A 24860-nucleotide genomic window follows, 5' to 3' on the forward strand; every position below is an offset into this window, starting at 1 on the left:
TCACACTGACTTCTGAGGGCAGGGATCAGCAACCTTTGGCACGTGGCTTGCCAGGGTAAGCACCCTAGCAGGCTGGGCTGGTTTGTTTACCTGCTGCGTCTGCAGGTTTGGCCGACCACGGCTCCCACTGGCCGTGGTTTGCCACTCCAGGCCAACGGGGGCTGTGGGAAGCGGCACAGGCTGAGGGATATGCTGGCTGCCGCTTCCCGCTGCCCTCATTGGCTTGGAGCGGCGGACTGCGGCCAGTGGGAGCCGTGATCCGCTGAACCTGTGGACTTGGCAGATAAACAGCCCAGCCTGCCAGGGTGCTTACCCTGATGAGTCGCATGCCAAAGGTTGCTGATCCCTGTCTTAGGGGATGTCTACACTACAATGAAACACCTGTGAGCTGACCCAGGCTTGCAGAACTATAAAACTGCAGTGTAGATGGTTGGGCTGGAGCCTGGCTCTGGGACTTGGTGCCCAGATGTCTGGAGTGCAGTTTTGTAGGTCTGCAGCCCAAGCACTACAACCCTGAGTCAGCTGTATTTTTATTGCTGTGTGGACATCCTCTTAGCTTCTCAGAGTGAGCTTTCATGTGGATGATGGGTTGATCAATAGAAGCAGAAGTGATGACTGTTTCAGAGCAGAGACTTTTGATTGGACAATGGGTGGCGGAGGTTTTCTCATTTTCTCTTTCACTTCCAAGGGCCACTGTGCACAAGAGGCTGCAGTTATGTTTGCTCCTACCAGCTCCAGCAGAAATAGAGAGGCAGGATAGATATTTTTAAAGATGATTAGTGGACTGGATATTTTGTTTGTTTTAAACAGGTTGACAATACCTCTTTTGAGTTTCATATTCTCTTGAGTTGGTTTCAGGCAGGTTCTGTGATATGTATCTTCTGAATGTGTTCCCCACACTTAGGGCTTGTCTACACTACCCGCCGGATCGGTTGGCAGCGATCCAGCTGGGGTCGATTTATTGCATCTCTTTTATGAGCGCTCTCCTGTCTACTCTGATTCGCCACCAGAGTCTACAGGAGAGAGAGAGTCAGCTGTTGACTTACCATAGTGAAGACACTAAGGTAAGTAGATCTAAGTATGTCGACTTCAGCTACGCTGAAGTTGCAAATCTTAGATCGACCCTGCGCAGTAGTGTAGACAAGCCCTGAGTGATGCAGTCTCTTTAACTGATTCATCTTTAATGTGTGATTCTAAGCTGATGTCTGTTTAAATAAGAATTTATAGCTAACAGGGCTTGAAGATCTGAGGCAGCCTCCTTATCTGAGTTGCCATTTCTCGCCAGCCAAGGTTGACTATAAATTGAATTAGAATTGCTCCATTTGCAGGAAGCTGTGTAGTATAGCTAACTTTTTGTAGTGATTAGATAAAACCCATTTATTGAAAATTGTATGACTTGACTTATCAAAAGGAATAGTAATGATTTGTTAGCTTTAGCGGAGAGAGGGACATTATGATACTTACCTCTTAATGATTGACATGCCAGTGCTCTGTAATCAAGTTGTATTTGTTTGGTTGGAGAAGAGGGGGAAACCTGAAGACTACTTTAGACATTAGGAGACAGTTGAAGCTGATCTCAAGATTCGTTTGTTCTTTACAAGGTTTTACTCATCTTTGAGAAATCTAGAGGCAGGAGGAAATGGACCAATAAAATTAATATTAGAGAGCAATGTTCAGAATTGACTAAGTTAATTCTACTCTAACTAGCAAACTATATATTTTTAAAAAAAGTAAATGCTGTCAGTGTCGCAGAATGTTACTTACTACTACAGCTTTGCTTGCAGAGCAGCCATGTTGGGAGGTTGACACTTGAAAGTGAACTCTGCCTACTGAGATCCCAGGAAGAAAGGGGGAAGAGAGAGCTCCATAACTATCTTAGTATCACCTCACTCTGTCCATGAATCTGTCCTAGCTTGATACCAGTGGTTCTCAGACTTTTGTACTGGTGACCCTTTTCACACAGTAAGCTTCTGAGTGTGGCTCCCCTTATAAATTAAAAACACTTTTAAATATATTTAACACCATTATAAATGCTGGAGGCAAAGTGGGGCTTGGGGTGGAGGCTGACAGCTCGTGACCCCCCATGTAATAACCTCACGACATCCTGAGGGGTCCCGACCCGAGTTTGAGAACCCCTGCTTTATACCCACCAGAGGGGTTCAGAAAGATCACTAAGACACTTGTCCAAAGGGTCAACCTAACTATTGTTAGTTTTGATTCTTAAACAGGTTAAGTTTATTTTCTTCTTCAAGTTATTGCTAATGTGTATTCCACAGTAGGTGTGCGTGCTCGCCTTGTGCACTGGTGCTGGATGTTTTTCCCTTAGCAGTACCTGTACTGGGGGAGCACCACCGTGACCCCTGGAGTGGCATCTGTATATCGTGCTATAAGAGGGACCATGCGCTTCCCCCACCCTCAGTTCCTTCTTGCCGCCAGTGAAGGTAGTCGGAACTTTGTGCTCCAGCTCTGCTGCAGCCTTTCTACTTGACCTTAGTGGTACCATTTGTGGATTGTTACTTCAGTGTTAGAGTGGGCTTGGGGCATGCCCCAGGCTTCAAGTCGTGCAATTCCTGTCACCGTTCTTTGCCTAGGAGTGACCTGCATGCTGAGTGACTCCGATGTTTGGGTGAGACTCACATCAGCGAACGTTGTAAGATCTGCAGGTCATTCAAGCCGTGGACCAAGAGGGAGAGAGACATTAGATTCCGTGCTATCTTGATGGAATCAGTGTTGGCCCCAACTCTGGCGCGCCGGGCAGACTCAGCTCCCGCTGCCGCACCGTTGGTACGTAGCGAGGCACCCTCTACTAGCTGGCATCGTTCCCCCTCCAAGAAGCAGGGAAAGGGCCCTACCTCGCAGCAGCGCCGAGACAAAGAGGGGAGGCTGGTCCTGCCTCAGGCAGCCCACAGTCCCCCCTGGGCTCAAGGCCTCTGATTGTGTTGAGCGGAGCAGCCTGGCGCCGTCCACACGCACGTCTCCACCAGTATGGATCCTGTCGACGCCAGAGGCAATGCGGGCTGCGAAAGACATTATGAGTCTCCCACTTCTAGGCGTGCAACCAGTGACAAGTCCCAGGGCAAACCTCCAGTGGGTGCCCATCAAACCTCTCCTGCAGGTCACAGTTCCCACTCCAAGGACCATTCTCTGCACTGTTTGGCTTGTAGCGACCAGTGGTCTGTCAGCTCGCACATCCCTTGACGCTGACCAGACCGTCCCAGTCACCACCCAGATGGGAGTCTTGGGGACCCTCTACTCCGCCTGCCAGCGAGCACAGGCATTGAGAGAGGCGCCGGGAACGTTTTCCTTCACAACACGACTACTGTAGCCGATCTCAATGGGATAGGCTCGTTCTCGTTCCCGCTCAACTAGATATCATGCTCAAGATTCCTCTCGCGATGCCTCTGCACCGGAACACCCCTTGCCGGCATGGGTACTGAAGCAACTTTTCAGGCAGGTACTGTTCCTCGACTTCGAGGTCCAGGTCCTGATGGAGGCAGTATCGCAAGCACCGCCACTTACACCATTCCTGTGAGACCGTGTGCTCGATGGTGACCTCGGCCCACGCGGCTCAGCTGGGACAGCTACCGGCACCAGGCCCTCAGCTGGGTCAGTGGCAAGGGGCACCGTGGCAGGGACAGTGGTGCCAGTGGGCACCATGGCCACAGATGCCTGCCCAGATGGAGACCCACTCGGTCACCGGAGCGTCTCAGACTCCATCAGCTTCATCCGGCCGCCTAAGAGACAGATCAGCAGGCCACAAGTCGGCGAACCTGTGCCCGGACTCTGAACTGGGGCTTGACCCCCTGGTACCTACCGAGGCCCATGACTCCGCATTGGCTCTTTCTCCTATACAATAACGGTGCCTCCGCCACCAATCCCTCAGGAGGATTTAAGGCACACCAAGACCTGCTAAAGCGAGTGGCATCCAGCCTTCAGCTGCAGGCTGAGGAAATTGAGGGCCCCTCCGATTCCCTCTTTAACGTGTGGTCCCCCTTGGCAACCAGGCCCCATGACTCTGCTCCTGCACCAGGGTGTAGACAACATTTCCAACACCCTGTGGCAAACTCCCGCCTCTTTGGTGCCAGTCTCCAAGAAGGCTGAAAGGAAGTACTTTGTGCCCACCAAGGACCATGAGTACCTATATTCCCACCTAGCACCTAACTCGCTCGTGGCAGAGTTGGTAAACCATAGAGAGCATCAGGGCCAACCTGCACCTACCCCCAAGAATAAGGACGCCAGATGACTGGACTCCTTGGGTAAAAAAATTTATTCCTTGGCAAGTTTCTAGCTCGTGGTAGCTAACCACCAAGTCTTACTGAGCAGATATGACTAACTTGTGGGAGTCTCTGCCTAAATTTGAGGCTCTCCTCCCAGACCGGGACAGGAAGGACTTTAAGGCGCTAGTAGAAGAGGGGGCGGTGAAAGTGGCATCGGACGCAGCCGACACTGCAGCCCGCTCAATGGCTTTGGCGATCTCCATGCGCAGGGCATCATGGCTCCTCCTGCCTGGACTGTCGACGGAGGCCCAATCTCTTATGCCGGACCTCTTGTTTGATGGGAAGGCAATCTTCGTGGACCAGACGGATGTCCGACTGCATGGGATGAAGGATTCCCGCACCACCCTGCAGACCATGGGTCTCTATGTCCCTCCAGCAAAGGACAAGACCAAACCAAAACTGTCAGCTCAATCTGTGAGGAGCAGATATGAGACCGAGACACCAAAATGCCGGTCTCAGCAGCAGTCCCACTCTGCCCTGCAACCTGGGCCCTCTAAGGGCAAGAGGCAGGGAAGGAGGCAGTTCTGACTATTTGCAAGGGGGCACCGGGCCTGTTGCCAGGATGACACCCCAGTTAATAGTTTGTGTTCTGCAACTGTTTGTCTGCCTTCCGCATGGCATGGTCCCATATCACATCGGACCAGTGGGTCCTCAGCACCATTTCCAAGGGCTACAGGTTGCAGTTCACCTCATCCCCTCCAAACCACCCACCCTCCCCTGTAGGATCCGGAGCATGCCCACCTCCTAGGGCAGGAGATGGACCGTCTACTGCACCTGGGGGCGGTGGAAAGAGTGCCAGTAGAATTCCAAGGCAAGGGGTTCTACTCCCAGTACTTCCTGAGCCTTAAACCATTTTCTAGCCCACTCCAAGTTCCACGTGGTATTGTTGGCCTCTATTATCCCCTCCCTGGACCAGGGGGACTAGTATGTGACCCTGGACCTCCAGGACGCGTACTTCCACATCCATATCTTCGAGGGGCACAGGCACTTCCTCTGATTCCTAGTGGGGATGAACCACTACCAGTTTGCGGCCCTCCCGTTTGGCCTATCCACAGCACCCAGAGTTTTCACGAAGTGTATGGCTGTGGTAGCTGCCTACCTCAGGCGGGAGGGGGTACAGATCTTCCCATACCTGGACTGGCTTCTCAAGGGTAACTCGTTCTGAGGTAAAGACCCATGTGGAACTGCTCCTGTCAACATGTGCCAGTCTCAGCCTAGTGGTGAACGAGACCAAATCAACCTTAGTTTAGTTCAGCGCATAGAGTTCATTAGGGCGCTGCTGGACTCCACAAGAGCCACAGCCTCTCTCCCCCTGGACAGGTTCAAGGCCCTAAGAGGTCTCATCGCTTCGGTCACGGCTTTCCTGGTGACAACAGCAGAGGCGTGCCTTCAAATTCTAGGTCACATAGTGGCATGTACATATGTGGTCTACTATGCCAGGCTCCGAATGAGGCCCCTCCAACTCTGGCTAGCCTCCCAATTCTCCCAGGCCCGGGATGGGCTTATACGAGGTCCTCATAGTTTTTCGTCCCCAATTCTCAGTGGTGCTTACCCAAGCAAGATGCTGCAAGGGGTTCCCTTTTGGGAGGCCAACCCGTCTGGACCTGGTGACCAATGTGTTGGACCTGGGTTGGGGAGCCCACACAGGCAACATGCAAACCCAGGGGATGTGGTCGATCCCAGACTTGTCCCTTCACATAAATGTCAAGGAGCTCAGGGCAATACGGTTGGCGTGCATGGCCTTCCGCATGCACCTTCGCGGCAAGGTGGTCAGGGTTCTCACAGACAACTCCACAGCCATGTACTACATCAACAGGCAAGGCGGGACTCGCTCCCTAACCCTCTGCTGGGAAGCCCTCAGCCTATGGGAGTTCTGTATAGCCCACGATATCTCCCTGAGGGCTGTACGCCTCAGCAGGCTTTTCTCCTCCGAGTACGAGTGGTCGCTCCGCTCGGTCACTCACCGGCTCTTCCAAGAGTGGGGTGTTCCCCAGATCGACCTCTTTGCAACCCCCCAGAACCGATGTTGTCCCTGGTTCTGCTCCAGGGGAGGAGTGGGGAGAGGCGCGCTATCCAATGCATTCTTCCCACAGTGGTTGGGCCAGCTCCTTTACGTTTTCCTGCCATTCCCTCTTATTGACAAAGTCCTGCAGAACGTAAAAGCAGACAAAGTGAAAGTCATCCTTATAGCCCCCGAGTGGGCCCACCAACACTGGTACGGGACCCTCCTCTGCCTCTTGGCCCCCCCACCCCAAGGATGCTGTCGCTCCGCCTGGACCGCCTCTGCCAGGATGGGGGCCATCTCAATCTAGCCGTGCTCCACCTGACAGCGTGGTTGCTCTGTGGCTAGACAAGGAGGGCGGCAGATGTTTGGAGTAGGTAAGGCGAGTTCTCCTGGCAAGTAGGAAACTGTCCACATGCCAGACGTACATGGCGAAGTGGTCCAGGTTCTCCAAGGGGGTGAGTGAGCAGGGAGTCTCCCCTTCCTCCGCACCTCTCCAGCTTATCCTGGACTACCTCCTGTCCCTTAAGACCCAGAGACTGGCACCCACCTCTGTCAGGGTACACCTGGTGGCCATATTGGCCTTCCACTCACCACTGAAAGGGTACTTGGTCTTCTCCCACCCTATGACCTCCCATTTCCTGAGGGGCCTTGACTGTTCATTCCCATACACTAGATCCCTTGTGCCACAGTGGACCTGAACCTAGTTTTGTCCCAACTCTCGGGTCCTCCCTTTGAGCCCCTGGCCACGTGATCATGGTCTCACCTCTCATGGGAAGGTAGCCTTCCTGGTAGCGATCATGTCGGCCCGACGTGTCTCAGAGCTCAGTGCCTTGACCTTGTAAACCCACTATACAGTCTTCCACAGGGACAAAGTCCAACTGCACCCACACTCGGTGTTCCTTCCGAAGGTGGTCTCCGCCTTCCATGTGGAACAGAGCATCTTTCTTTCCGTGCTCTGCCCTAAGCCCCATTCCTCCAATGAGGAACACTGCCTCTATATGCTCAATGTATGTAAAGCACTGGCCTTTTATCTGCATCACACCAAGCTGTTCCAGAAATCTTTGCAAGTTTTTGTTGCCTTGGCTGAGTGGGTAAAAAAAGGGCAACCTATCTCCACCCAGCATCTTTCCCGCTGGATCACCTCATGCATACACATGTGCTATGATCTGGCAGGGGTTCCCCCACCACTGATCATCAGGGAACACTCAGGTCTCATCAGCTGCTTACGTAGCCCCCGTCCCTATCCTAGACATTTGTAGAGCGGCCTCTTGGGCCTCTGTTCACATGTTTACTTCGCATTATGCAATCATCTCCCAGTCTAGGGATGACTCCGGATTTGGCAGGGCAGTACTCCATCTATCATGAACTCCTACCCACCTCCAACAGGTATGGCTTGGAATCACCTACTGTGGAATACATTTGAGCAATCACTTGAAGAAAAAAGGACAGTTACCTCTTCCATAACACGTTCTTCAAGATGCGTTGCTCATGTCTATTCCACACCCTGCCTTCCTTCCCCTCTGTCGGAGTTGTCCAGCAAGAAGGAACCGGGGGCGAGGGGGAGCGGTCCCCCTTATGATATACAGGCGCCACTCCAGGGGTCGCTGCGTTGCTTCCCCAGTACGGGTACTGCTAAGGGGAAAACTTCTGGCTCCGGCGCACGTGGCAAGCATGCACACCTACTGTGGAATACACATGAGCAACACATCTCGCAGAATGCCAGTTATGGAACAGATAACTGTCCTTTTCCCCTAAAACAATTCACTGTTTAGATGCAATTTAAGAAATGTGTGCGCTAGTGACTGCAAACGGATGTCTGATACTAGATTCCAAGTTATGCAGCCTTGTAAGAGCAGGTACAACTCCTCAGTTTACTTTTGACCAGTACTTGTCCTTTTTGTGGTTGAATAATTAGTAATGAAATAAAAGCCAGTGATTTTGGGGCCACTAGCAATTTGTATGGTTCTGTTTTAATATTCCACTTGTGTTCATGGATGTCTGTAATACCTCTCATTTTTTGAAGATCTCTATATGGGGCACTGATCTACATTGAGCCCACATTAAAAATGCATTGAAGAGGTGCTATAAAATGTTAGTTTTTAACTCCATCTCCCTGGAATGGTGTTTGGATGAAAGCTTGTTGGCTGTAACGGAACCATTCCTTTCCAGCAAGAAGTGTGGGCTACTGGGCTACACGTAAGTGTCTGGCACATTTGCCAGTCTTAGTATATTTTTTTCCTTTGAGTATTGTGCATTAAACTTTTTAAGCATCTCTCTAGTTTCACAAGTGCAAACTGAACACTTTATATACTGTTTCAGAAATATATGAACTGCAGTTTAACTTCTTTAACAGGCTATTAATACCACTAAAAGCTTGGACAAGATTTAATGCTCACATTCATTGTTATTCTTGGCTTTTCACTTAATCATAGACCAGGGAGGTTATAGGTGCATATTTGGAGATTTAAGATTTCATTTGTGCTAGATTAATTTTCTCAGAGGAACTGCTATAGTATGCCTAATAGATTCCTAGCAATGTCATATGCTGTAACACCAACCCATTCACCCCAATATTTGTTTGTTCATGCTACAAACAGTGCTGACTTGCTGGTGGTGTATATAGTGGGGCAGCATTCTACTCATGGCTAAATTGTCACGTGCAATTGCAGAAAGTTGAACTTTGGGAATGGAAGTATTCTAGAGCCCCACTCTTCTTCAAAGTGTAGCACATTACAAAGGTTATTGGAAAGTTGTTATAAATTTTACATAATATTTTACCTACTGTTTATTTGTAACACCCAAATCTTTGAGAGAAATCTCTTGTTTATTTAGTATACATTTGATAGCTTAAACAAACTAAAGTGCTAACTGGAAAGGATAAATGATGACTGTTTTCCCAGTTCATACAGCTGCAGGGGCAGAGGTTTTTTGTTTTGTTTTTAACAAAAAGCACTAGGAGCGATTTATTTTCTTTTTAAATATAGTGGCAAACTTAAAGGCACACGCAGTACTTGAAACTACTAAAAGATGTTTGGTAAATTAAATATCAGGGGTAGCCTTGTTAGTCTGTATCCACAAAAACAACAAGGTGTCCGCTGACACCTTAAAGACTAACAGAGTTATTTGGGCATAAGCTTTGGTGGGTAAAAAGCCTCACTGCTTCAGGTGCACCTGAAGAAGTGAGGCTTTTTACCCACCAAAACTTATGCCTAAATAACTCTGTTAGTCTTTAAGGTGCCAGTGGACACCTTGTTGTTTTGGTAAATTGAATGTTTTCCTTTAAAGTAGAAGGACCAAATCTTAGTCCTATTATATTAGTGGAAAGCTTGCCCTTGATTGGAAGGTAAGAGACAAGGATTTGGCCTGGTGAAAACAGGACTAGAACAGCCTTAATATTAAGCCATTACGTAACAGGGGCCACTACATAAAAATGCAGTTACTACAGGGTGGGGAGGTGAGAAATAATGAGTGGAGATTTTGGGCTTGTCTTTTAGTGCAGAATAAAGTAGGGTGTGAATTTAAAATACAATAACTATTCCCTACTAACTCCCTGTGGGGACAGGCGCTTATTCCCCACTAAGAGGGTCTTTGTGCAATTTGGCTTAATCCAAAGCCTTTATGCTACATGACAGGATTTTTCCTGAAAGAGGTCTTATGACCTGCCAACATCATCTTATTAACAAGTGTGCGCTAAAATGGAAAGGGAAAACTCGGAACACTTGGACTTCTACTGTCTTCTCGCTACAAAAATTATTACCTACCATGGCCTATAAAATAGGCCAAACTCTAGCGATCAGATATCTTATTTCAAGTCAGGCTTTTGCCGTTACAGCAGTAAATACAGCTATGATTAGCATTTGGAACACAACTTTGTATATAGTGGATGGTGAGATTTAGCTGTTACAATTAGTGTGCAACTATAATACTCTAATTGTGAATTAAATTGTTTGACCCTTTAACTTATCTTTGAAACAGAGAGTAGGTATCTGAACATCCTCTTTTAGCAAGCATCTAAAACGCTACTCCTTGTCATCAGATTTAATAGGCAATAGGTTTAGGGTAACATGAATTTTTTTGGCCCAGATGTTTTCATACCCTAACCAGACAAGTATTTCAACATTTAGGTATATCAAAGACTACAGTATGCATTTTATAATGCTAATATTTCAAAGAACTATTAGACCAAAGCTGATACCTCAATTTAAAAAAAATTACAGTAGAGAGATGGGCTTTTGGGTGTATTGAACATTGCTTTTGACAGTTTTTCTCCAAACATCAGTCCTGTTAATTAGGGCTGTTGATTAATTGTGCTTAATCACACTGTTAAGCAATAGAATATCAATTCAAATTTATTAAATATTTTCTTCATGTTCAAATATATTGATTTAAATTAACAGACTACAAAGTGTACAGTGCTCACTTATTTTGATTACTAATACTGGCACTGTAAAAATGGCACTGTAAAAAAAAATGGTATTTTTCAGTTCACTTTATACAAGTACTGTAGTGCAATCTCTTGCGAATGTGCAACTTACAAATGTAAATTTTTTTTGTTACATACCTGCACTCAAAAACAAAACAATGTAAAACATTAGTACCTCCAAGTCCACTCAGTCCTACTTCTTGTTCAGCCAGTCAAGTTTGTATACATTTACAGGAGATAATGTTGCCCGCTTCTTATTTACAATGTCACCTGAAAGTGAGAACAGGCATTTGCATGGCACTTTTATAGCCAGCATTGCAAGGTATTTATGTACCAGATCTACTAAACATTCATATGCCCCTTCATGCTTTAGCCGCCATTCCAGAGGATATGCTTCTAAGCTGATGAAGCTCAGTAAAAAAAAATATGTTAATTAAATTTGTTAAACATTCCAATGCAGAAACTACAGAACCTGAACCACCAAAAAAGAAAATCAACCTTCTGCTGATGGCATCTGACTCAGATGATGAAAATGAACGTGCGTCGGTCCACATGGCTTTGGATTGTTATCAAGCACAGCCATCAGCATGTTCTCACTTTCAGGTGACACTGTAAATAAGAAGTGGGCAGCATTATCTCCTGCAAATGTAAACAAACTTGTTTATCTGAGCAATTGGCTGAACAAGTAGCAGCACTGAGTGGACTTACAGGCTGTAAAGTTTTACATTGTTTGTTTTATTTTTTGTAGATAATTATACATTTGTAAGTTCAACTTTCATGATAGAGATTGCACTACAGTACTTGTATTAGGTGAATTAAAAACAATTTTTAAAGTGTAAACCTTGAGGTCTTCAAACTACAATTTGAGGACTTCAGTAACTCAGACATAGGTTAGAGGTTTGTTATTGAAGTGGATGGGTGAGATTCTGTGGCCTGCATTGTGCAGGAGGTCAGACTAGATGATCATAATGGTCTCTTCTGACCTTAAAGTCTGAGTCTATTTGTAATAAAAAACAAAGTGAGCACTGTACACTTTGTATTGTGTTATAATTGAAATCAATATATATCAATGTAGAAAACATTCAAATATTTAAATAAATGCTAATCTATTATTTAACAGCCTGATTGTGATTAATTTTTTTTAATTGCTTGACAGCCCTATTACAGATATGATACTCTGCTTCTTAGTAGTACCAGTATAGGAACTTGATACATTCTCTACAACAGGCTTACAGAGGCATCGACTTTGATTGTATGACACTTAGTCCTTTTGGATATCTGCTGCAAGACTGTAACATCATCCGATGAAGTGGGCTGTAGCCCACGAAAGCTTATGCTCAAATAAATTTGTTAGTCTCTAAGGTGCCACAAGTTCTCCTGTTCTTTTTTGCGGCTACAGACTAACACGGCTGCTACTCTGAAACATCTCATCACTAGTTCCACTAACCAATACGGAGTAGTGAGGTGACAAATTCCGACTCCCACCCAAAAGTAGAGGTGTTGATGGTTGTTCAGGTGCATGTAGCTTCACTTATAGTGTAGGTTGTATGTAAATATGGACTTTTATTCTACCCTCCATCTTTAGTATTAGTTGTGTTCATATACTAGATTTGATACAGGAATTGTGTATAGCAACTTGATTTCATTGTAAGGTGCAGTACATGTGAAGAAACAAATAATTAAGTTGCAAATAATCAGAAGTGATATCTGATTTGATACATTCCCTGTCCTCCCCCATTTTACTTCCCCATTTCTGCAACTGTGTAACTTTCCAAATACCTGGCTAGCCTAAATTTCTGACCATCTCTTCTAGCATACACCAGTCACAAATACTCTTCCTAGCCAACTGCTTATATTTTGTTTCTGTAGACTTATATTGGCCCTGGCTAAGTCAAAGCTTCATTATAAAACTTCACATCAAAGGGCCCATAATAGCTTTGGAGAAATTTATTTACACCATTCAAGTTACATTATACAACAGCTTTTGAAGCTGATCCAATTTTCAATGAAAATCTCAGCCATGTGTAACTTACTGAATTTCCAAAATTGGACCACATTGATTTTAGAGGTTTATCTTGTAAATTCAAAACAGTGGGAGGCTTTTGGTATGAAATATTACTAAAAGACTGTGGTAAATATCTATAAAGTAACATATCAAATGTGGGAGGAAAATCACATAACATGAAATCGTTTTAATATGCTATACACATACAGCAATCTGCAACCTTCTGATCAAATATGTAAACAAATTGGTTTCTAAAATGTCACTGTAAACAAAATGAGTTTATATTTTTTTCCCAGCAATAGCATAAAACATCATGAACAAATCTATTCTGAACTATATTTACATTTCTTCCCCATGCATATTATTTAGGCTTCCCTTAAAATAAGGGAGCTAAATGCATATATAATAAACCCGTAGGCCACTCCTTCCCCATCACTGCTATACATTTACCTCTTAGCAGAATTCTCAAGTTTTTATTTGAAAAAACATGAATCATAAAAACAAAAGTCAGACATGAAAACATTTCAAGCAACATTTCCCTAAAAAGCTGCTTATAAGATGAAGTCAGCTACTAGTGGCTTTGATACTTTGTACCTACATAGTTCCTAGGAAAATAATCTTCAGTTCTGTAGAGTTTAGGCAGGTCATATGTATGCTGTGCTGATAGAGTATGCTTCTGAAATGAAAAAATGGGAGAAAAATTAATTTTACTCTTAAAGAATTTAATTGGTAATACGTTTAGCTGGGCATATGTGGGATGTTGCAATTTGTCAACATTATCTTACATATAACCTCAGAGTGTATTATGTACCAAACACCACGAGAACATTCCCCCTCCCCCCCACAATGCCTGGGGAAAGACTAAAACTTAAATGGTTTCCAGGAGGTCTGTCCCTCTCTCAGGGAAGAGTGAGAAGGTGTGGCCTGAGCTGGTGCAGCTCCTAGTGAAGTTGTACATCTTGGGTATGTCTAGGTGGTGATAAATACTTAGCACTGAGTCTCAGAACACGAGTCAGCTGACTGGGGCTATAAAACTGCACTGTAGGCAAGGGGGGGCAGGAGCCCAGGCTCCACACCAAGTCCGAACAGCTACACTGCAATTTTATAGCCCCGTGAGCCCCAGTCGGCTGACCCAGGCCAGCCGTGACTATGCTGCGGTCTTGCAGTGCAGCTCTACCTCATTAAACCACATTTGAATTTGATCCCACATCTTCTCTTGTTTCTATTGAAACTGAAACAGAAAATGCATCAGGCTACTGGTAGGGTAGAGGTCATTTTCTGTCACCACATGTCCCCACCAGAACCCTTTGAATCCCAACACTTTTGTTCTCAAACCTTTAAGACAATCCTTTAAGGCTCTGCCACTACAAATTTTCAGTTCACATTCCATTCTAGATCATTGTGGACACTGATGCCCAGCATTAGAAAGCTCTTAAAAGACTTGGAAACTATTCTTTTTCTTGTGTTTTGGGCAAATTATCGTCCGTGCAGTTTTTGGTCAAATTTCCTAGCCTTCATGTCTCATTGTTAGGAGTTAATGTACCATTCATTCAATTTATATCACGTAGAGTCTCCTGGTCTTAAAATGTGCATACAGGGTCCTTATCTTCCCCAAATTGCCATTTTTAGTGGATTTGCTCCTTTATTCAAGCCATTCTCTTGCAGTGATTTGTATTTTCATATGCCTCTTTTCATTGTTCTACCAAACAGGCCATTCAAAAATAGTCAAAAGCATCTGGAACTAATGTGCAGCAATAGTTAATTTCCACAGGTCTCTACTGCTGCCTATCTTGACTATTCAAATTCCTTCCCTTGCCATTTCTTGCAATCCAGACTGACTTCCAGGGCTCCAAAAAACTGTGATAGCTACACCATATCACCTCCATTGCATGTTCCTTATCTACTACCAAATTGAAGTATCAGCCCAACCCATCCATGCACTTACTTCACTCACACCAACTTACCTTCTGTCCACTCATCCAGCAGGCTTCCTCATAAGTCTGGTCTTGTAACTATTCACTCCTGGGGGTTGTTCTTTCTCTAGTAATCCTACTTCAATCTAGACCACTTTCTCCCACCTCCAAAACCACTTTCTCTCTTTACACGTTAAGGTCTTTTGCCTTCAGCTAAAAGCCTGGTGTTAACAATTTTTCAATACTGCATATTTAGAATCACGGAAATATAGGACTGGAAGGGACCTCAATAGATCATCTAGTCCAGTCGCCTGCACTGAGGCAGCACTAAATAGTATCTAGACCAGTGAAACTTAGAGGTTCATGAGCTGCAGGTGTCTCTTTAATATGTCTCCTGCAGCTCTTTGCAGCACACGTTAAAACAAGGTATGATTTAATTATTTACCAGTCTAAGTTACTAACCAATCAGAATGCTTTTACTATGTTATTAACCAATTGTAATTGATAAAATAATACACCTCTACCTTGATATAACGCTGTCCTTAGGTGCCAAAAAATCTTACCGCATTATAGGTGAAACTGTGTTCTATTGAACTTGCTTTGATCCACCGGAGTGTGTGGTGCCCCCCCCCCCCCGAGCACTGCTTTACCATGTTATATCCAAATTTGTGTTATATTGGGTGACATTATATCGAGGTAGTGGTGTACTTGGTCTGTCATTTTGCTGTGAGATTTATTTCCCCTGTCATACTGTTAAAATATGAACATATAGTAAATGAAACAATGAATTCACATTACTTTGGCTCTTGTGGGTAACGTTGATCACTAATTTAGCTGCTGAATCACTAAGGTCTGAGTATCACTGATCTACACCATCCCTGAGAGCTGTTTGTCTAATGTGTTCTTAAAAACCTTCAGTGACAGAGATTTCACAACCTCCCTAGGTAATTTGTTTCAGTGCTTAACTATCCTTAGACATTAGGAAAAACTTAATTGTAACATAAATCTCCCTTACTACAATTTAAGCCCATTACTTCTTGTCTGGTCCTCAGTGGATAAGGAGAACAGTTTATCAGCCTCCTGTTTATAACGGTCTTTTACATATTTGAAGATTTATGTCCCCCCGTCTTCTCTTCACCAGATTAATAAGCCCAGTTTTTTCCATCTTTCCTTGCAGTTCATGGTTTCTAGACCTTGACCTTTAATCATTTTTGTTGATCTCCTCTACATTTTCTCCAGTTCGTCCACATCTTTCCTAAAGTGTGGTGTCCAGAATGGACACGGTGCTGTAGCAAGTGGAAAAGTTACTTCATTCCTAAGTGTAGTATTTTGCATTTGTTTTTATTGAATTTCATTCTATTTATTTTTAGACCATTTCTCCAGTTGTCAAGATCATTCTGAATTGTAATCTTGTCCTCCAAAATGCTTGCAACCCCTTTCAGCTTGGTATTGTCCCAAACTTTTTAAGTCTATGCCTTTATCAAAAACATTTGACATTATTGAATAGAACCAGACCCAGGACAGATCCCTGTACGTCCCACTAAATCTGCCCTCCCAGCTTGACTGTGAACCATTGATAACTATTCTGAATGCTATTTTTCAACCAGTTGTGCACCCCTCTTCTACTAGATGCTGATTAGCTCAATGGTCTAAATTCAGATGTGCAAAATTTAGCATCCCAGCAGAGCAGGTTCAGCTCTTAGTGCTTAAGTAGTAGATAAAATTAGGAATTACTGCAGGTGGTTGTTTTATAAAACAGTGCCTTGCATAAATGCTAAAGATTCCTTGCCACTTTTCATAACAGTTCCCTTTTTTTGGCCAAGGATAGCAGAGAAATTAGGTGTATGAGGAGGGAGGGGTCCTGACAGTGAGGATGAGAAGCTTGAACTTGATTCAGTAGAAAACAGAGATCCAAAGGAAAAAATGCACATATGGGTGTAGTTAGAGGAATTGGGCAAGGAATATCACCTTAGTAACTGCAGTTTGGATAGACCAAAGGAAAGCAATGAGGGTGATGAAGGTCTTAATCAGTCTGTAACTGGGAAAAATCAGCTAGAGTCTACTTTACAATCACCACTTAACTGGTGAGTCACAGATAAACACAACATTTCTACTGCAGTTACACCTAAAGGCTACAACCAGGTTGGGCCCATAGTGCTAGGGACAGTGCAGACCCCAATAATAGAAAGCCCCTGCCCCAAAGAGCTCACAGTCTAAGATGATGCCATAGCCATCTGACCTCATAAGTGTAAGAGCTTTTTAAAAATTTTGTTTGGTTTCTTCTTAAACAGATTCACATTCACATTCTGACCAGCTCAAGATGACAAAATTGACCAGGGATAAATTTTTCAAAAACACCAAAACAATTTAGATGCTGAAGTTCCATTTTCCAGAGTATCTTAAGCACTTGTATCCGTTTTTTCAAAGTATTTAACTCTGAGAAATCAATGGGAGTTGGGTGCCTAAATACCCTGAAAAATCTGGCCCTTGGGAGCCTAAATCTCTTTGAAAGCCAGTGGGTCTTAGGCTCTTAAAAATCTTACCCTAGAACTAATCAAGTGTACAAACTGCCACTCTTATACAGTGAGGAAAGTTAAACCTACCAGGAATCCCCCTATTCTCAATCTTTTTGGAGAGCACCCTAATCATAGAATATCAGGGTTGGAAGGGACTTCAGGAGGTCATCTCGTCCAACCCCCTGCCTAAAGCAGGGCCAATTCCCAACTAAATCATTGCAGCTAGGGCTTTATCAAGCCTGACCTTAAAAACCTCTAAGGAAGGAGATTCCACCACCTCCCTAGATAACCCATTACAGTGCTTCACCACCCTCCTAATGAAATAGTTTTTCCTAATATCCAACCTAAACCTCCCCCACTGCAACTTGAGACCATTATGCCTTGTTCTGTCATCTAGTACCACTGAGAACAGTCTAGATCCATCCTCTTTGGAACCCCCTTTCAGGTAGTTGAAAGCAGCTATCAAATCCCCCCTCATTCTTTTCTTCTGCAGACTAAACAATCCCAGTTCCCTCATCCTCTCCTCATAAGTCCTGTGCTCCAGCCCCCCTAATCATTTTTGTTGCCCTCCGCTGGACTCCTTCCAATTTCTGCACATCCTTCTTGTAGTGTGGGGCCCAAAACTGGACACAGTACTCCAGGTGAGGCCTCACCAATGTCGAATAGAGGAGAATGATCATGTCCCTCGATCTGCTGAAAATGCCCCTACTTATACAACCCAAAATTCCGTTAGCCTTCTTGGCAACAAGGATACACTGTTGACTCGTATCCAGCTTCTCATCCACTGTAACTCCTAGGTCCTTTTCTGCAGAATTGCTGCGTAGCCATTCGGTCCCTAGTCTGTAACAGTGAATGGGATTCTTCCATCCTAAGTGCAGGATTCTGCGCTTGTCCTTGTTGAACCTCATCAGGTTTCTTTTGGCCCAATCCTCTAATTTGTCTAGGTCCCTCTGTATCCTATCCCTACCCTCCAGCGTGTCTACCACTCCTCCCAGTTTAGTGTCCTCTGCAAACTTGCTGCGAGTGCAGTCTGCGCCATCCTCCAGATCATTAATGAAGATATTGAACAAAACAAGCCCCAGGACAGAGCCTTGGGGTGCTCCGCTTGAAACCGGCTGCCAACTCGACATGGAGCCATTGATCACTACCTGTTGAGCCCAACAATTTAGCCAGCTTTCTATCCACCTTATAGTCCCATTCATCCAGCCCATACTACTTTAACTTGGTGGCAAGAATACTGTGGGAGACCGTATCAAAAGCTTTGCTAAAGTCAAGGAATAACACATCCACTGCTTTCCTCTCATCCACAGAGCCAGTTATCTACTCACAGAAGGCAATTAGGTTAGTCAGGCATGACTTGCCTTTGGTGAATCCATGATGACTCTTCCTGATCACTTTCCTCTCCTCTAAGTGCTTCAGAACTTATGCTCAGCATCAGAAAACAGAGAGAGGTGTGAGGGAAAGTTAACAGAAAGGAATTGCAAACAGAGGTAGTAACATTGCAGAAAATGCCAAAGTAGAGAAGAAACGGTCAAGCTGAAAAAGTAACAATTCAAACAACATAAGAATAAGCTGAGCTACCCATTCTGCAAGGTACCACCCAGGAGACCACACTTGCTTCTCTGCCACAGTGAAGACCTTAACCCCACCCCAAAAACCAAGGTCTCTCAGGGTATATCTATAATGCGTTGTAAACCCAGGTCTGTGGGACAAAGGCTCGTGGACTCAGTGTTTCCAAGCCCGTGCTTGAGCATCCATTGTAAACCTGGATTTACAATTGCTGAACCCACGTGTCTCAACCATGCTAACATGTCCATGCTGCGCTACAGAGGTCTTCTGAGTCACAAAATGACAGAGCTTGGACCTAAGTCACAGAGGGACTGGGGCTCTGACCCACCCCCTACCAGGGTCTCCAGACTGGGTCCTGAATGCTTGCTGACCTGAATCAAACGTGTGTGTGTGTGTGTGTGTGGTGTGTGGATGAAAGGGTAGCTTGGGCACTAATCGGATTCAGAGGTGGGTTTAGTGTGCAGTGTAGAGACACCAAAATGGGACTGAGTGCCCTCTGCAGCTCACAAAGTCAGGCCCTCAAAGTATTTCAAGGATATAGACTGTTGGTTAGATGAGATCATATCACAACTAGCATGCTCTTGATTAATCTATTTACTTACAGTTAATTGCGGTAGCTCTCTGAAGGAAGCTCTGTGCTTGTTTAGCAGTATGGAGAACTTACTACATAATTCCCCAGAGTACCCTTACTCTCTATCTGCTTGGGGCAATTCAAGGTGTATTGATTTATAAAGCCCTCTATGGCCTAGGTACTGGTTTCCTAAGATGCCCTCCTGCCTCTTTGCCACAGCAGAGGAGATGAGTTGGGGCAGTTCTGCTGCCACTCCCTTGGTTTGCACATCTGGGATAAGTGGCAGCACATTCTCAGTGAACTGCCCTCTAAGCTGCTAATCTACAGAGGCTGGAGGAGGGTGGTTATAGGAATAGGCCTAGACCAGTAAGCCACTCACATCAGTGATCATGTTGTTTTAGAGTGTGTGTGTGTGTGTGTATACAAACTTGTGAGGGAAGGAGAGATAGGCACCTTTAACACAACAAAAAGTTGCAAAAAATTAAATAAAGTAGTAGTAGAAGAAAAAATAAATGGTGACAGCACAAGCAGATGGTCATCAGTCCCAGCTCTGAATAAGGCCAGGCGGATACTAAACCAGCAAGCCAGGTAGCTCTTGGAACAGTTGCCAGTGACAAGATGCAATAACGCTGCAGAGAAGCGAAAGCAGTAGATGAAGAATGCAGTCCAAGTGGAAAGTTGAGAGTTTTGGTGGTTTTACAGAGAACGTGGATAAAGTTAGAAATAAAAAGAGACAGAAAACAATCTGGCTTTTCAAAGTAAAATCATTTGCCCTTTACTCCAGAGAAATCACTGGTGTTTTCTGATAACACTGATTTAAAACATCTTAAAAGAAACAATACTACCATAAAGGACAGCAGTGAAACTTAAGTTATGAAACTGACAACGGGCCTGAACAGAGGATTTGCCATATCAGATCATTGGCCAACTTAGTTCAGTATCTAGCATCTGACAGTGGCCAATACTAGATACTTAAAAAAGAAAGAATAAGAATAATAATTTATGATGCAGCAGGTTAGTTATGCAATGCTGTACACTAGGGTGAGAGAAGACTTCCTTCCTAACCCCTGCAGTGATCAACTGATGCCTTGAAGTGTAAGATTTGTATCCTTTCTTTCCCTTACCATGCTAAACTACAACTACAAAGTTATCCCATCCCCTCCCAATCCCTATTAATGTATGTTTCTATGACCTCCTGATACAATTAATTCCTCTGGCTGACTAATGTTGTGTAATTGTGCTGTGAATAATTGTAAAAAGGATTCTCTGTTTTAAATCGACCTGTAATTAACTTTAATCAAGGCTCCCCTCTAGTTCTCAGATGATGTTAAAAAAGGATTGTGCTAGTCTCTTCTGAATCTTCTGGTGCAGCTGCTGAGTCCATGCCAACTACTGAGACAAAGAGAACTATCCAGAGGACTGAACTGCTCCTCCTGAAGCACTGAGGAAAGGATTCTTGGACAACTATACAAATAAGATATGGAGGTAACAGAGATGCCAGAGTACGAGGAATCTATTCTATGCACGTCACGCACTCAAGGGATGAAATGGCTCTTCTGTGGTCAAGCTACAGTGAAACCCAAAGGAAAAGCAATAGCTTCATGCCAAGGGAGGGGGGACTGCGAGAATCTGAATATCCAAAACTACAGGAGAAATCAAAAGGGAAAGGTTCAAGTAACAGGATATGGAGCCTTTTGCCCTAGATCACTTGGTTCACATCTGGTGCAGATTAGTAAAGCGCAGAGGATGTTGCTGTACCATGGCTGTTCGATGTATTTCAGACTAGGAGCCTTTAGTCCAATTCCCAGCGGGATGGCATCCATGCCACAAAAGATACCACAAGTGGTGCTGGCCCTGTCAGTGAGTATCAGCAGCTAGCCAAAGACCAAGTCAGACTATAAGGTCCTCAAGCCAAGGTTTCTACAGTTCTGTGCAGATGTATAGCATTTTATAAGTAACTCCTTGTCACTTCTATTAGTGCTTCCTTAGATAGGGCATAGGGTAGGACAGTAGCTTGCACTGTTTCTGCCTGTACTGTATGAGAATTGTTGGCAGAGGATTTCAGCCTCTTGGGACATCAGTCTGTCAACTTTTCACCAGCACCGAGCACTTAAAACAAATCCCTCCACACCAAATCTCAGAACTGAAAATGTAAGGCTATGTAAAGTACTATAAGGCAAGGGAGGTGGCTCACCAGATCAGAGACAGCTGTCTAGGAATGCTAGCAGCATTATTCAGATACATTAAGAACCCTTCAGACAATACTCAGCATGACAGTAATAAAGGCACAAAGTATACACATAGACTCCAGCTGTAGTCTAGTCATGTGTGATACACTTAAAGAACAGAGAGAGATAGAGCTGCTCTGGAGTTCCTGAAGGAGAAGACTGCAAGTGCCATCTGTAGACAGATTTGAAGAGGGATTCACTCCCCAACTCTGCTCCCAATTTAGGCAACTATTTATTAACTTACACCTTTCAGTTGAAAGATCTCATAAACAGTGATTAGCTGAGGAAGTGAAGGATGAAAAAGTTAAGGGGAACTCAACATTCTGTAGCAGGAAACACGGGCCCATATAAACTAGATGGGATACTTACAGTTTGAAACAAAAACATTAGAATTTTAGACGACCTTTTGCAAACTGAAGCACAGGCAGCGTTCTGTACTTACAAGAAAATTCAAAGGAATGGCATGTAGAATCATGCCTGAAGGATTAAAACCTCTGGTGGCAGCTTTAGAGACTTCAGTAAATTAAACCTTATCAGGAGGCCAAGTTATCGAGGGAGAGGAGCTCTGTGGCTTTGTTTTTGAAGCATTGGGGCCCTCTACTTGAGAAATATACCCCAAATACTGTCTTAGATAGCTAAAGGAAACTTGAAATCAACATGAGTGTGACCCACAGATGTGAATTCAGTAGTAGTATTCTTGACAACTGCAACTCAGCACTAGAACAGCATAACTCAGTCATAAGGCGAGCACTTGTAGGTTGTGTGTTCTGCTCAGGAAACTATCCCCTCTGGGCAGCTTAATCCACAATCACTCAGATTTTACTTTTCACCAAATAGGGAGGGGGGAGAAGTGCGTGCATGTTCCAAAGCCACACTGCACATAGTAAACTTAAGCCAGCCTAAAGAACAGGAGTACTTGTGGCACCTTAGAGACTCACAAATTTGTTTGGGCATAAGCTTTTGAGGACTAAAACCCACTTCATAATAATGACCCAGAAACCCACTCAGTCCCCAGGCACAGACTAGGATTCTGCATTTACTGCTGTTACTATAAGGCCTTCCTATCCAATTCTAAACTATTTGTTTTCATAAGTAATTCAAACTTCCAAACGCTGAAAGAACAGGCAGGCCCCAAGAAAAGAGGGAGGAAGAACATACTTCATACAGGGAATGGAAATTAACCATGTAAGCTCCTCCCCATTGGAAATGGAGTTTCCCAGTACACAACTGAAACTTAAAACCAAAGTCTTGCAGCCACCAGTTTTCTTTCTTTGAACCAATCAATCACCACCCCAGATCTGGATTCCTGCAAAGTAGGTTCCCTGTGAGCCTAACCAATTTCAGGATTTTGTGCCTCACCTCAGGGTATGTCAACACTACCCACCGGATTGGCAGGTAGCGATCAATCTATCGGGGATCGATTTATCGCATGTAGTGTAGACACGATAAATCGATCCCCAATTGCTCTCCCGTCAGCTGCTGAACTCCAGCAGTGCGAGAGGCAGAAGCAAAGTAAACGGGCGAGCCGCGGCCATCAATCCAGCGCCGCGAGGACGTGAAGTAAGTAATGTGAATTAAATCTAAGATACATCGACTTCAGCTACGCTAGCCTCATAGCTGAAGTTGCGTATCTTAGATTGATTCCCCCCCCCCCACACACACCCAAGTATAGACCAGGCCCAGACGTATTAATAGGAACTATATTGGGTCACTTATCCCTCAGATGTAAAGTTCCTGCCCCACACAACAATTTCAAAGCTAAAAAAGAAGTAACAAAATATCTTGCCCCTAATGCAGATCTATACTAGTTCCTGCTGCTGCCATGGCCTGCAGCACCACTCATGTTCCCAGAGCTCCTGAACCCATTTACTTTTCATCTATTGGGAGCCCACGCAACTGACTTAGCACTAATGCACCTTCCCCTCAGCCCCCACTGAAGGTTTTGCTCCTGCCTACTACACTAAGAGAAGCCTTCAAAGCCTTCATGGGAGCATCAGCACCATTGCAAGCAGGCACAGAAAATAAAGAGGCTCAGGAACTCTGTTCCAGAGAGACGTGCACCACAGAGGTCTGAACTCCAAGGACATGAGGGACTGGAGGTGACCCACCTAGGAAAAAGAGTAATCTGATATTCAGGTAAGATGACAGGGTCAGTGATATTTGGTGGGGCTAATTATTCCCAGCACTTGATCATTTTCACATGTATTTAATTAAGTACAGCTCTGAGTAAAGCTGGTCAAAAACAAGTTTCTGTCCCATAAGAAATGCTAAAAAAAAATTAAAAATTGTTATGAATTGGAACGAAATGCTGAAGTTTCTAAATTTCCCACACAATGAAAATTTTGAAAATTTTAAGATTCAGAACCACTGAAATATTTCATCTAGATAACATTGAAATACACTTTCCTTATGGAGAGAGATTTTGTAATTATCCACCATAGGGCTGTTTGCACTTTCCCCTGAAGCATCTGGTTCTGGTCACTGTCGAATACTAGACAAGTGGTTGGATGACAACAGGCTTTGCTATAGCATGGGGTAGCCAAACCGTGGCTCACAAGCGACATATGGCTCTTTGAAGTGCGGCCTGCAGCACCTCCAACGCCCTCTCCTTTCTCCTCCTACCAGACTAGGGAGAGGAGAGCTCAGGGCTTGTGCCCTGCGGTAGGGTGCTGGGGCCAGGGGCTTCTGCCAGAGACGATTGGTGCCGCTTCAGAGTGGGAGCCAGGTAACCCTGGCAAATATTGGGGGGAGAGGGCATGTGACACCCCCTGACACGCACACACATCACCGCTGCTTCTGCCTAGCAGGGAGGAGGGCCCGGAGATCTCCCTCCCCGCAGGGCTGAAGCCCTGAGCCCTAGCAGGTGTGCCCTGGCTTTCAAACTTCTGAAGAATGTCATATGTGGCTGAGAGGGTCAGTAAGTATGGCCATCCCTGACTGCAGGCCAGAGTCTGAGGGAACCTCAAGACATTTGGTCCAATTGCCTTCATCAAGCAACAAGGACTCTATGGTATGAATCTTCAACACATCTAAATTTGTCTTCAACACACTGGATTATTATTATTTATTTTAACTAGGGGAATATTTCAGTTGTCCAGATTTCCATTGTCTCTCTCACACACACTTCATCACTGACAAGTTCTGGATAAGAGGAATTCTCAAGATCTTTCATCCTGCCTGAAATAATTTGATTTTCCTCTCATCTGTCCCCTTTACCCAGAACACATTATTCTCAATATCAACCACACAATACCAAGATTCTGCAAACTCCCTGGGACAGTCTCTCACTTTATTTAATAAATAAATAAAATAAAAATCGATACCACAGATGGAATCCTGAGAGCGAGAGTTGA

The 24860-nt window shown here is 44.6% G+C and overlaps 2 protein-coding genes across 4 annotated transcripts in view; one reads left to right on the forward strand and one right to left on the reverse strand.

Moving 5' to 3' along the window:
* Positions 1-2319: 2319 nt before the first annotated feature.
* Positions 2320-12029, forward strand: LOC115635282. Its single transcript, XM_030533730.1, has 2 exons — positions 2320-8478; positions 11933-12029. Exon 1 carries the CDS (start codon positions 5476-5478, stop codon positions 6415-6417), a length of 942 nt encoding a protein of 313 aa, XP_030389590.1. The 5' UTR covers positions 2320-5475; the 3' UTR covers positions 6418-8478; positions 11933-12029.
* Positions 12030-12419: 390 nt separating this feature from the next.
* Positions 12420-24860, reverse strand: part of BCAS4 (breast carcinoma amplified sequence 4) — a 64966-nt gene continuing 52525 nt past the window's right edge. For 2 of the 3 annotated variants that reach the window (XM_030533733.1, XM_030533734.1), the window contains exon 6: positions 12420-13386. In XM_030533733.1, coding sequence (XP_030389593.1) covers positions 13282-13386 — 105 coding nt within the window. In that variant the 3' untranslated portion in view covers positions 12420-13281. The remainder of the gene's footprint in view (positions 13387-24860) is intronic. The other variant, XM_030533732.1, reaches the window with a different exon arrangement.

The sequence above is a fragment of the Gopherus evgoodei genome, chromosome 14 (assembly GCF_007399415.2).
Source record: "Gopherus evgoodei ecotype Sinaloan lineage chromosome 14, rGopEvg1_v1.p, whole genome shotgun sequence".
Classification (NCBI taxonomy): Eukaryota; Metazoa; Chordata; order Testudines; family Testudinidae; genus Gopherus; species Gopherus evgoodei.